The 13000-nt window shown below is 44.1% G+C and overlaps 1 protein-coding gene across 4 annotated transcripts in view; it reads left to right on the top strand.

The window, feature by feature from the left end:
• LOC112221882 (DNA (cytosine-5)-methyltransferase 3A-like) overlaps positions 1-12140 on the top strand; it is a 29253-nt gene extending 17113 nt beyond the window's left edge. For all 4 annotated transcript variants that reach the window (XM_024384290.2, XM_024384287.2, XM_024384288.2 and 1 more), the window contains 16 exons: positions 568-645; positions 746-898; positions 993-1100; positions 1368-1503; positions 1751-1870; positions 1987-2028; positions 2152-2231; positions 2394-2506; positions 2614-2882; positions 3044-3189; positions 3509-3599; positions 4035-4183; positions 8658-8743; positions 8906-8975; positions 9189-9307; positions 9581-12140. In XM_024384290.2, the coding sequence (XP_024240058.1) occupies positions 568-645; positions 746-898; positions 993-1100; positions 1368-1503; positions 1751-1870; positions 1987-2028; positions 2152-2231; positions 2394-2506; positions 2614-2882; positions 3044-3189; positions 3509-3599; positions 4035-4183; positions 8658-8743; positions 8906-8975; positions 9189-9307; positions 9581-9722 (1902 nt within the window). In that variant the 3' untranslated portion in view covers positions 9723-12140. The remainder of the gene's footprint in view (positions 1-567; positions 646-745; positions 899-992; positions 1101-1367; positions 1504-1750; positions 1871-1986; positions 2029-2151; positions 2232-2393; positions 2507-2613; positions 2883-3043; positions 3190-3508; positions 3600-4034; positions 4184-8657; positions 8744-8905; positions 8976-9188; positions 9308-9580) is intronic.
• Positions 12141-13000: the final 860 nt, after the last annotated feature.

The following is a 13000-nucleotide window of genomic DNA, read 5'->3' as shown; positions in this document are numbered from 1 at the left end:
AATGACTAGAATTGAAACGAGGTGTTTGATACCGTCCCATTCATTCCATTACAATGAGTCCATCCTCCTATATATCTTCCCACCAGCCTCCTGTGGCTCCTACGCTTGAGGGGAGCCCTTCTGACCTCTGGCGAATGGGGCAGTGAAAGGCGCAATGCAATCGAAACACACAAAAAAAACATCTATTTTGCTCTAAAGGTGTGCGTGGCTGTCAACGACACGTCATTCTTTCTGTGCATGGCTCTTGTGATTTGCTTCTAACGTTCTAATTTCCTTTTTAACCCTTTATATGGACTTACGTGGTCTCCCATTTTCTTAACTCATTCTCACTGCTCTGAAATTGGGTCGCTTGAATTAAGGTTGACAAAACCTGACAAACAAAGGACCAATATTTGCTATTACATGTAAAGAAGGATATGTACAATTGTAGTCACCCATAGGAAAACTTTTCTTTTTTCCAATTTTCAGGGTCATCAGATATCAGTGGATGTGTTCGTCACTGTCTTCAGGCATGCATTGTCAACTATTTTATCTGTGTATTCAAGCATAAATATTTTTGACTTTCAGCCCCCGAAAAAGGAGAATCATACATCCAACGTGTCTACAACGAGCCCCAGGGGAGCAAAGAAGGGCATTGATTACCAGGTTCCTACTTTCACAAATATTTGCTGTGCATGCCAACATGCTTCCATATCATATAAACCCATGTGAATAACCCTCCATCTCCCGGGGTCTCACCCTGTAGGATGGGAAGGGTTTCCCCACTGGAGAGCTGGTGTGGGGAAAGGTGAAGGGCTTCTCCTGGTGGCCTGGACTGGTGGTGCTCTGGAAGTCCAACAAGGCACCGCCTGTATCCAAGCGCCGGGTAGAGTGGTTCGGTGACGGAATGTTTTCCGAGGTGAGGACTTGACTTGACTCATTGTAAATAGCAAGATTGACCTGCAGCACAGATTGGTGTTTGGACAAAATTGTTCCTTTGTTTTGTGTTGCAGATCTATACAGAGAGGCTTCTGCCTTTTGCAGCTTTTGCAAAGTGCTTCTGCAAGAATTCCTATTCCAGCTTGCCTACCTACAAAGATGCCATCTACCAGGTCCTTGAGGTGGGACATGAATGCTATTATCTATCACTATCTTAACATTGTAATGTATGACTCTGTAATATACTAGCCTGGTCCTAGATCTGTTTGTGCTGTCTTTCCAACTCAACTTGCATGGTCATTGCGTGACATTGGCAAGACAGCACACACAGATGTAGAACTATGCTAGTACTGTACTGTTACATCCCCATATATCACAATATTCCATACGGTATAATACCACAAAGCACCACATCACTCACTCACCACTCATATTTCATGTCTATGCAGTTGGCTGGTGAACGTTGTGAGAAGTCCTTTCTTGCAGCGGGGAATAAGCAGGAGTTGCTTAAGTTGATGCTGGACTGGGCCCACAGTGGATTCCTGCCCACTGGACCAGATGGGTTCAACCCCCCACCACCTGCAAGTATGTGTGGTTTAGGGTGATGTTTTCCCTAGATGCTGATCTTGGGTCAGTTTAGCATTTTCCTGATTAAGGTTAGGATTGGGGCCGGGGAAGCTGATCCTAGATCTGTACCTATGGGACATTTCACCCTGGCGCGTTTTGTGTTGCTTCCATTATATTTCCACAACAGGGTAACACTTATACCTGTGTAGTACACTAGTAACAACAGGTGCTCTCATGTTCCTTTTATTTTGTTTTATTCCCAAAGATGCCAAATACTCAAAGGCAGAATCTTCAGACTCGTCTCTGGCAGACTATCAGCCCCCAGCTAAGAGGAAGTATGTGAACAAGAACAGACCATCCTATGGGAATCAGAGCTACAGCAGAGGTAAGCCCTACACCCACAGCAATCCATATTCATTAATATGGGCCGTTTTTCTAGTTCATCTGTCACTATAGAATTATATTTGCATCAATTAAATTCCTTTATTTTGTGGTTCACAGAGGCAATGGTACGAGAGGTTAGGAAAGGCAAACATGTTAAAGGTATTTAACATTCTTTGAGCTGTAATTGTACTTTTTTGCTCTCTATTTGTCTGCACTTTAGAATTGTTTTATATAATTGAATCAGTCATTTTACTAATGTATACAATTCATTATTCACCTCAGAATTCTGTTTATCATGTGGAACCCCCCATATCCACACCTTCCACCCACTGTTTGAGGGGAGTCTTTGCCTGAAGTGCAAGGTAAACTAACTACATCTTCTCATAAATTGAATGACTGTTAAGTTTATTTATGCAAGTGTATCCACGTAGACATGTTAAATCATGTCTGCTTATCATCTGAAAGATTGTTGACATGAATGACCTTCGTCCCCATGGTAAAGCTGTCCCTCCTAACCTTTGCAGGAGAACTTTATTGAGACTTTGTACAGATACGACGAAGATGGCTACCAGTCCTACTGCACGATTTGTTGCGCTGGCCAAGAGGTCATTCTGTGTGGCAATGCCAGCTGCTGCAGGTTAGCACTGCTCAAGAGTACACATTCCTCTCTCTCTTCTTTCACTCCCATTTCCTCTTTCACTCGCTTATCCTCTCTCTCTCTCTCTCTCTCTCTCCCTCTCTCAGGTGTTTCTGTAAGGACTGCCTGAACATTTTGGTTGGCGATGGAACCTTTGACAAGCTGAAGGATGTTGACCCATGGAGCTGCTTCATGTGCTTACCATCCCAGTGCAACGGATCACTCAAGCTGCGAACTGACTGGAGCGTGCGAGTCCAAGAGTTTTTTGTCAACAACAGTGCCCTAGAGTTTGAACCCCACAGGGTGTATCCCTCCATTCCTGCCCATCAACGCAGACCTATCAGGGTGTTGTCTCTCTTTGATGGGATTGCCACAGGTTTGTACATTCTCAATATGGGCTTTCATTTATCTTTGGGAGATGGTTGCAGATAAGTGATTGTGGTGTGTTTTATGAGGATGCAATGACTTGTCTTCAGGATTCAGGCGTTTTGGTTTGTGTGTGACTGATAATCTTCTATGCCCATTGTGCTCTTGCAGGGTACCTTGTGCTCAAAGAGCTGGGCTTCATCGTAGAACGCTACATCGCCTCTGAGATCTGTGGGGACTCGATCACTGTGGGTATGATCAAACACGAGGGCAAGATAGAGCACATCAATGACGTACGCACCATCACCAGGAAACATGTGAGTTCAGCATACGCGCACACACACACACGCACGCACACACACACACACACACACACACACACACACACACACACACACACACACACACACACACACACACACACACACACACACACACACACACACACACACACACACACGCACACACGCACACACTTTCAATGACGACTGAGGAACAGTGGGTTAACTGCCTGTTCAGGGGCAGAACGACAGATTTGTACCTTGTCAGCTCGGGGATATGAACTTGCAACCTTTCGGTTACTAGTCCAACGCTCTAACCCCTAACCTGTGTGTGTCTGTGTTTGCTGTGTTTCAGCTGGCTGAATGGGGTCCCTTTGACCTCCTGATTGGAGGAAGCCCCTGCAATGACCTGGCCTGCGTCAACCCTGCTCGGAAGGGCTTATTTGGTAAGGAACCTCCTGACTTCAAAGTAAATGGAGTGTTTCCACTTGACCAGTGGTTCTCCAACCTCTCCTGGAGAACCCCCAGCCATCCATGTCTTTGATCAATTCCAGAGCCAGCACACCTTATTCAACTTGTTAACTAATCATCAAGTCCTTGGATAGTTGAATTGGGTGAGTTAGTTCAGGGCTACAACAGAATTGTGAATTTTCTGAGGTAAGTAGGAGAGGTTTTATGAACCACTGTGCTAGACAATGTAGAGAGCTAATGTCTGGAGAACTTTATCAAGTATGTTATCACATCGTTTTATTAGCAGTTAACATGGTAGCCTACTGTTAGATGCATGTGTCTGTACACGCTAACCTATCCATTGGCCTAGTAAATGGGTTTAAATGGGTTTTTAATGGTGTTTCATTGGTTTTCTCGGTCTCTGTTTCCAGAGGGCACAGGCAGGCTGTTCTTTGAATATTACAGGATGCTGACCATGATGAGGCCAAAGGATGATGACAACCGTCCGTTCTTCTGGCTCTTTGAAAATGTGGTGGCCATGCGCGGTCATGACCTGGCCGACATCTGTCGCTTTCTTGAGGTAAAGGCACTAGCAGCTATTTCATGGTCAATGAGGCCTCTCCTTCTTCCTTTCTCTCTCTTTCTTTAACTCTCATGCTCTTTCTCCCTCTCTCTCCCTGTTGAATGGCATTTGGGCGGTGTGTTTGCGTCTTCATTTCATTATTACTAATACAGTTGAAGTCGGAAGTTTACATACACCTTATACCCTGACTACACCGCTCGCGTCGCGTGCCTGAGTGTTGCAAAAATAAATGTAGAAATCTATATTATTCAATTATTGCACCCACACTGCTCGCGCCCGTCAACGAGCGTCTGCGTTGCCAAGGGCTAAAATAGAGTTCTATTTGTGACGCAGATCGCGGTGCTAGTCTTGCCTCTCCCATCTCCTCATTGGTTAATAGTAGCAGATACCCACATGCCATCTCCGCATTGGTTATACAGTGGGGCAAAAAAGTATTTAGTCAGCCACCAATTGTGCAAGTTCTCCCACGTAAAAAGATGAGAGAGGCCTGTAAATTTTCATCATAAGTACACTTCAACTTTGACAAAATGAGGGAAAAAAATCCAGAAAATCACATTGTAGGATTTTTAATGAATTTATTTGCAAATTATGGTGGAAAATAAGAATTTGGTCACCTACAAACAAGCACGATTTCTGGCTCTCACAGACCTGCAACTTCTTCTTTAAGAGGCTCCTCTGTCCTCCACTCGTTACCTGTAATAATGGCACCTGTTTGAACTTGTTATCAGTATAAAAGACACCTGTCCACAACCTCAAACAGTCACACTCCAAACTCCACTATGGCCAAGACCAAAGAGCTGTCAAAGGACACATGGAAGATGGAAGACATACAAGACCACTGATAATCTCCCTCGATCTGGGGCTCCACCCACGCAAGATCTCACCCCGTGGGGTCAAAATGATCACAAGAACGGTGAGCAAAAATCCCAGAACCACATGGGGGGACCTAGTGAATAATACTAATAATACTATTATCTCAATACTTTGTTATATACCCTTTCTTGGCAATGACAGAGGTCAAACGTTTTCTGTAAGTCTTCACAAGGTTTTCACACACTGTTGGTGGTAATTTGGCCCATTCCTCCATGCAGATCCCCCCCCAAGACCATAGTCTTTGTCCGCCTCCTCAACCGCCTCCGTGGCCTCTTTCGAGCGGCGACCCTCTTCGCCGACCTTGGACTGGGGACCCTAGCAATGGGTCCCAAATGGACGGGAGATTCCGGCAGCACCGGAAGAACGGGAGATACCGGCTGCACTGGACAGGCGGGAGACTCCGGCAGCTCCGGAGTGAAGGGCGATTCCGGCAGCTCCTGGCTGACGGACGGCTCCGGCAGCTCCTGGCTGACCGGCAGCTCAGGACAGACGGGCGACTCTGGCAGCTCAGGACAGACGGGCGACTCTGGCAGCTCAGGGCAGGAGGGAGACTCTGGCAGCTCAGGGCAGGAGGGAGACTCTGGCAGCTCAGGGCAGGAGGGAGACTCTGGCAGCTCAGGGCAGGAGGGAGACTCTGGCAGCTCAGGGCAGGAGGGAGACTCTGGCAGCTCAGGGCAGGAGGGAGACTCTGGCAGCTCAGGGCAGGAGGGAGACTCTGGCAGCTCACGGCAGGAGGGAGACTCTGGCAGCGCTGGGCAGGAGGGAGACTCTGGCAGCGCTGGGCAGGATGGAGACTCTGGCAGCGCTGGGCAGGAGGGAGACTCTGGCAGCTCAAGATAGACGGGAGACTCTGGCGCTGGACAGGCGGGAGCACCTTTAGGGAGGATACAGAGAGACAGCCTGGTGCGGGGGGGGCTGCCACCGGAGGGCTGGTGCGTGGAGGTGGCACAGGATAGACCGGACCGTGAAGGCGCACTGGAGGTCTCGAGCACCGAGCCTGTCCAACCCTACCTGGCTGAATGCTCCCGTAGCCAGGCCAGTGCGGTGAGGTGGAATAGCCCGCACTGGGCTGTGCTGTCGAACCGGGGACACCATACGTAGTGCTGGTGCCATGCACCCCGTCCCGAGGAGACGCACTGGAGACCAGATGCGCTGAGCCGGCTACATGGCACCTGGCTCGATGCCCAACCTAGCCCGGCCAATACGAGGCGCTGCTATGTACCGCACCGGGCTATGCCTGTGCATCGGGGACACCGTGCGCCTCACAGCATAACACGGTGCCTGCCCGGTCCCTCTCTCTCCACGGTAAGCACAGGGAGTTGGCGCAGGTCTCCTACCTGACTTCGCCACACTCCCCGTGTGCCCCCCCCCAATACATTTTTGGGGATGCCTCTCGGGCTTCCAGCCGCACTGCCTCCTCATACCACCACCTCTCGGCTTTCGCTGCCTCCAGCTCAGCCTTGGGGCGGCGATATTCTCAAGCCTGTGCCCGTGGTCCTTTGCCGTCCAGAATCTCCTCCCATGTCCAGGAGTCCTGAGATCGCTGCTGCTGCCGTTACCACGCTGCTTGTTCCTTTAGTGGTGGGTGATTCTGTAACGGCCGTTGTTGGTGGAAGAAGGTGAGGACCAAGGTGCAGCGTGGTAAGTATTCATTATGCCTTTTAATGAAAACGAATACTCGAACAAAACAACAAAACGATAAATGAGAATGACACGAAACGTAATGGCCGTTGTTGGTGGAAGAAGGTGAGGACCAAGGTGCAGCGTGGTAAGTATTCATTATGCCTTTTAATGAAAACGAATACTCGAACAAAACAACAAAACGATAAATGAGAATGACACGAAACGAAACAGTCCTGTCTGGTAACATACACAAAGACAGAAAATAATCACCCACGAAACAAAATAGAAATCAGGCTACCTAAATATGGTTCTCAATCAGGGACAACGATTGACAGCTGCCTCTGATTGAGAACCATACCAGGCTAAACACAGAAATAGCAAATCATAGAAAAATGAACATAGACAACCCACCCAACTCATGCCCTGATCATACTAAAACAAAGACATAACAAAAGGTCAGAAGGTCAGAACGTGACAAAAATAGTAGAGAGAATGATTTATTTCAGCTTTATTTCTTTCATCACATTCCGAGTGGGTCAGAAGTTTACATTTATTCAATTAGTATTTGGTAGCATTGCCTTTAAATTGTTTAACTTGGGTCAAACGTTTTGGGTAGCCTTCCACAAGCTTCCCACAATAAGTTGGGTGAATTTTGCCCATTCCTCCTGACAGCTGGTGTAACTGAGTCAGGTTTGTAGGCCTCCTTGCTCTCTCACGCTTTTTCAGTTCTGCCCACAAATGTTCTATAGGATTGAGGTCAGGGCTTTGTGATAGCCACTTCAATACCTTGACTTTGTTGTCCTTAAGCCATTTTGCTACAATTTAGGAAGTATGCTTGGGGTCATTGTCCATTTGGAAGACCCATTTGCGACCAAGCTTTAACTTCCTGACTGATGTCTTGAGATGTTGCTTCAATATATCCACATAATTCTCCACCCTCATGATGCCATCTATGTTGTGAAGTGCCCCAGTCCCTCCTGCAGCAAAGCACCCCCACAACATGATGCTGCCCACCCGGTGCTTCACGGTTGGGATGGTGTTCTTCGGCTTGCAAGCCTCGCCCTTTGTCCTGACGATGGTCATTATGGCCAAACAGTTCTATTTCTGTTTCATCAGGCCAGAGAACTTTTCTCCAAAAAGTACGATCTTTGTCCCTATGTGCAGTTGCAAACCGTAGTCTGGCTTTTATATGGCGGTTTTGGAGCAGTGGCGTCTTCCTTGCTGAGAGGCCTTTCAGGTTATGTCGATATAGGATTGATTTTACTGTGGATATAGATACTTTTGTACCTGTTTCCTCCAGAATCTTCACAGGGTCTTTTGCTGTTGTTCTGGGATTGATTTGCACTTTTCACACCAAAGTACGTTAATCTCTAGGAGACAGAACGCGTCTCGTTCCTGAGAGGTATGACGTCTGCGTGGTCCCATGGTGTTTATACTTGCGTACTATTGTTTGTACAGATGAACGTGGTACCTTCAGGCATTTGGAAATTGCTCCCAAGGATGAACCAGACTTGTGGAGGTCTACAATTCTTTTTCTGAGATTTTGGCTGATTTCTTTTGATTTTCCAATGATGTCAAGCAAAGAGGCACTGAGTTTGAAGGTAGGCCTTGAAATACATCCACAGGTACACCTCCAATTGACTCAAATAATGTAAATCAGAATCTTCTAATGCTATGACATCATTTTCCGGAATTTTCCAAACTGTTTAAAGGCACAGTCAACTTAGTGTATGTAAACTTCTGACCCACTGGAATTATGATACAGTAAATTACAAATGAAATAATCTGTCTATAAGCAATTGTTGGAAAAATTACCTGTGTCATGCACAAAGTAGATGTCCTAACCAACTTGCCAAAACTATAGTGTGTTAAAAAGAAATTTGTGGAGGGGTTGAAAAAAGAGTTTTAATGACTCCAACGTAAGTGTATGTAAACTTCGGACTTCAACTGTAAATCTCATCTCATCTGTTTCCAGTGTAATCCCATCCTGATCGATGCGGTAAAAGTGAGCCCAGCTCACAGAGCTCGCTACTTCTGGGGAAACCTCCCTGGCATGAACAGGTAAACATAAATACGAGTAACACATAGACACATCCCCATATCCCTTCACATACTCCTACTGATGAACACTAACACATGCACTCTCAATATCATGTTGTTTTTCTTATGTTCAACCCACCTACATGAGAGAGTTCACTTGTCTGTATGTTTTTCTCTCCTTAGACCTCTAGCTACCTCTCTGGATGATAAGGTGAACCTGCAGGATTGTCTGGAGCCTGGACGCACGGCCAAGGTAAGACTGACAAGCTCTTGCTTCTAGATTTTCTTATAATTCAGTAGTTTACTGACAAGCGAGGTTGAAGTTAAAAGGCTGTTTAGGTTACTTCTAATGGCTATTTTCTTATTTCTGAATGAGTTTCTAGCATCAGGTGTGACTGGTGAGTACGTCCATATTTGAAATATGGTTAAAGCTGTGATTGTTATCTGTCGGTTCTTTCCCTTACAGTATAACAAAGTTCGTACCATCACCACCAAGTCCAACTCCATCAGACAGGGGAAGATGGGATCACTACCTGTCGACTTTAATGGCAAGGAGGACTACCTTTGGTGCACAGAGATGGAGAAGTAAGTCTTTATTCTTGAGTAAAAGGGTAGAGGTTGGAACAGCATAGAATATAGAAGTGATCACAGTGTAATTACATTGTTTTAAAGTTTTGTAGGCAGCATTATTCCTATACCGTGACTGATCATGGATACTGCTCTCTGTTGTAAAAGTCAATGTACTTACGGTAGTTAAGTGAATGTAATCTGTCATTTCTAAAAACAAATACACTTACCCTCGGATTGTTTTGAAATGGTTCTAACATTTTCCATGTTATGTGATTGACCTTTCTGCAGGATCTTTGGCTTTCCCAAGCATTACACTGATGTCAACAACATGGGTCGGAGCCAGCGGCAGAAAGTACTGGGCCGATCATGGAGTGTACCAGTTATCCGGCACCTCTTCGCTCCACTCAAGGACTACTTTGCCTGTGAGTAGGAACCTCACGTTCCTGTGTGCTGCACACTGTCGTCAACAACAACAGCAACATGAAATGGCTGATTGTTGGAGAGAGGAGGGTAAAAAAAAGATCATTATCCTGCCCTGCTTTTCAGTGAAAGGAACTGTCCTGTGTTTCTCAGACTGACCTCACAGAATCATCTTAGTCTTTTTATCACTGGCTGTATCAAGTGTTTTATTAGTTTTAGATAATGAGCATCTGTTTCAATGCAGTGTGGTCATATGATCATAATATTACCAGAATGCACTGACACTTTTTGGTTCTTTCCGTTTGTCTGGAATAGTTCACGTTTGTCTATCATTTATTTGATGTTTGGTTTTGTCAACTTTTGGTCAATGATGGTGAGATCAGACCTCAAACCCTGCCCACTATCTACCTCAATACTAATCTGTGATCGGTCTGACATCTGCAGAAACACAGTTTTATCTCTATTTAATTGAATGATTCTGTATCATTTATTTTATATTTGAATGTTATAAATAGTCAGATAAATCATGTTCACGTGTAATTAGGTGAATAAACCTAATGTTTTTTTTAACTTGTTTGGAAAAATAGATCTTCCAAAATAATTAAAAATCTAAAACTCAGATTCAAACCAAGGCAAAAAAAAATGTGCCTTGAGTGTTTGATTGTATTTTACCTTCGCCAATATTCATCAGGGTTACAGTCTGTGTGGTGCTGTGTTAGGGTTTTTAATGATATTCTTGTCAAAGAGGTGGTCACAGGACACACATTTTCACTAACTATAGGCAGGTTTCCATTGACACAGGTTAATTAGACTAAAGCAATGTCACAAAAAAAAAATTGCCACATGTGTAATGGAAACGGCAGAGACATTTTCTAAAGATCTAATACATTTTTATACATTCGACAAGGGTGGATTTTTCTTTTGTCTTACGAATAAATTACTATTGACGAATAATTTTGAAGGTAGGCCTACGTGGGGCATTTGATGTTATCGCGTAACTATAAATGTCCACTCCACATTTCATTCTAAATGCCTACTGATGGCAAAATCCATTTATTCAACTCGGGAAAAAAAATGTTTCTTTGCATGATGTCCCATTTGAAGAAACCCTTTTGGTTCCAGGTAGAACCCTTTTGGGTTCCATGTAGAACCCTTTCCACAGAGGGTTCTACCTGGAAACAAAATTGTATTTTTTTTGCTAAATATTGCTAATTTTACCACATTTTTATTCGACATTCTAGGTTTTTGCGAAAAGTGTTATTTTAAGGGGAGACATCATTACGTCCAGCTGTTTTCATCGACACAAGACAGTTGAATAGAAACGCAGCATTTTTAAATGTCGACAAAAAAAAGAAATGACTAAATGTTAATGGAGGCATAACTATTGTCTCACTTGTTAGAGCATGCCGCTTATAGGCTTTAATTTAGGGGATATAGTCAAGCATGTGAAAGAAAAAGTTGCTGAAACCAGTCCTTACAAGTTTGATTTGAATAGTAAGATGTGTGCCTTCTCCCTGTCTTGGAACAATGGGGAGAAGAACGGTTGTAATCGCAAGTGCCTACTAAACAACTGTTAAAACCTAGATACAATATTATACGTAGAACTATTTTTCTTCTGTAATTATTCATTCTTAAATATTTTAAAGGGAGCTGGACAAAGTTCTGAGGAAAGGAGTACATCATCAATGTCTTCACGTAATTGTTTCAGTAAAACAGACAGGCAGCGTGTAAGTTTGTCTTTAAAGTGGGCACTTTTTTCTGAAAAAAAAAGTGATTGTGATTTTCGCTCTCAACAAGTTTGTTGGTGATATCACAACACAACCAGCTTTCATCAAAAAACTTGAAGTTACGCTACATTCTAAAATGAGTACTGTTTGTCATTTGGGGTTACTGAGATTTTTAACTCATCAGTTTTGAACCCTTGTTCCCCTCTACCATCCATACCTACCTGTTGTACTGTATGAAGTGTGTCAGTGTGGTGACTGATCTCAACTCAGAGGCAGAACAGATACCAAATGTGTTTTTCTTGCCATTTCAATTTTTCATAAGCACAACCAGGCGAACACAGTCTGGACAGTGATTTACATAGGATACTGGCCTTATGAATAGTTTTTTTGAAATGAAACAAAAGGAATGAACAATTGTTTTGTGTACTGTATGTTTTTATAACACTTTAATAACAATGCCTTTAAAATGAGGTTATTCGGGTCATCACTAGACTCCTATTGGTGCTATATTATTGTTCAATTGTTTTCTTATATTTCATATTTTCTTGCATGGTATGTTAATATTGAGTCAAGCTGTATATAACATGGTTAGCTGTTCCCCGGCTTGTTTAGTGTATAGCTGTCATAGTCTCATAACCCCATGTAAAGCTTTTGATCATGTTAGAGATGAGAAATAAACTGCCCTAATTGTATTATTTGTACTTTGTCTGTGTTGTCAGTCTGTCAATTGATGTATATATTATACTGTGAATACTGTGTGCCCGGTGTGAGTGAGCTTGTGGGTGCTCTGGCAGGCTTTTGACAATACAATTTTTTAAAAATTGAACCTTCATTTAACTAGGCAAGTCAGTTAAGAACAAATTCTTATTTACAATGACGGCCTACACCAGCCGAAGCTGGGCCAATTGTGCGCTGCCCTATGGGACTCCCAATCGCGGCCGGTTATGATACAGCCTGGATTCAAACCAGGGTGTCTGTAGTGACGCCTCTTGCACTGAGATGCAGTGCCTTAGATCACTGCCACTCGGGAGGCCGAGTGATGCATACTATTGCTGAGATTGTGGAAGTGTCTGTAAATTCAACAGGTCATAGTTCAGGTGGTAAAAAACGAAATCCTATTTCTCCTAGTGGACCCATAAGTGGGAACCATGAGTAGTCGTGCAGAGGTACCTTGGAGGGAGAAAATAAAGTGGATGTTCAGTTTGAACCAAATTGTGTGTCGAGTGGAGATGAGAAGAATTGTATTACAGTGGCAAATGCAAAAGGAAATAAGAGAAGTAAAGTCGTAGTGTAATCTAGTAAATCCAACCTAGTTCTGATTCTTTTTTGGTTAGAGTAAGGGTTTTCAATCTATGTAGTTACCTGGGAGATCTATAAATCTATAAATATAGTGGATGCGTTGGATAAGGTGGCGTCCACGAGAGTAACGAGAAGTGGGCTTATTTCGTTTTTTTGTGTATCTATGGAACAGAAGGAGAGTGCTCTGCACTTCAGGAAGATATCGGATTGGAATGTGTCGTGTGTGGATCTTCGAAGCAGGGCGCCTATCAAAGCTGTTATC

Source organism: Oncorhynchus tshawytscha, linkage group LG22 (assembly GCF_018296145.1).
Source record: "Oncorhynchus tshawytscha isolate Ot180627B linkage group LG22, Otsh_v2.0, whole genome shotgun sequence".
Lineage (NCBI taxonomy): Eukaryota > Metazoa > Chordata > Actinopteri > Salmoniformes > Salmonidae > Oncorhynchus > Oncorhynchus tshawytscha.
Note: the sequence above shows the minus strand (reverse complement) of the source record. Positions and strands in the feature narration are given on the sequence as shown.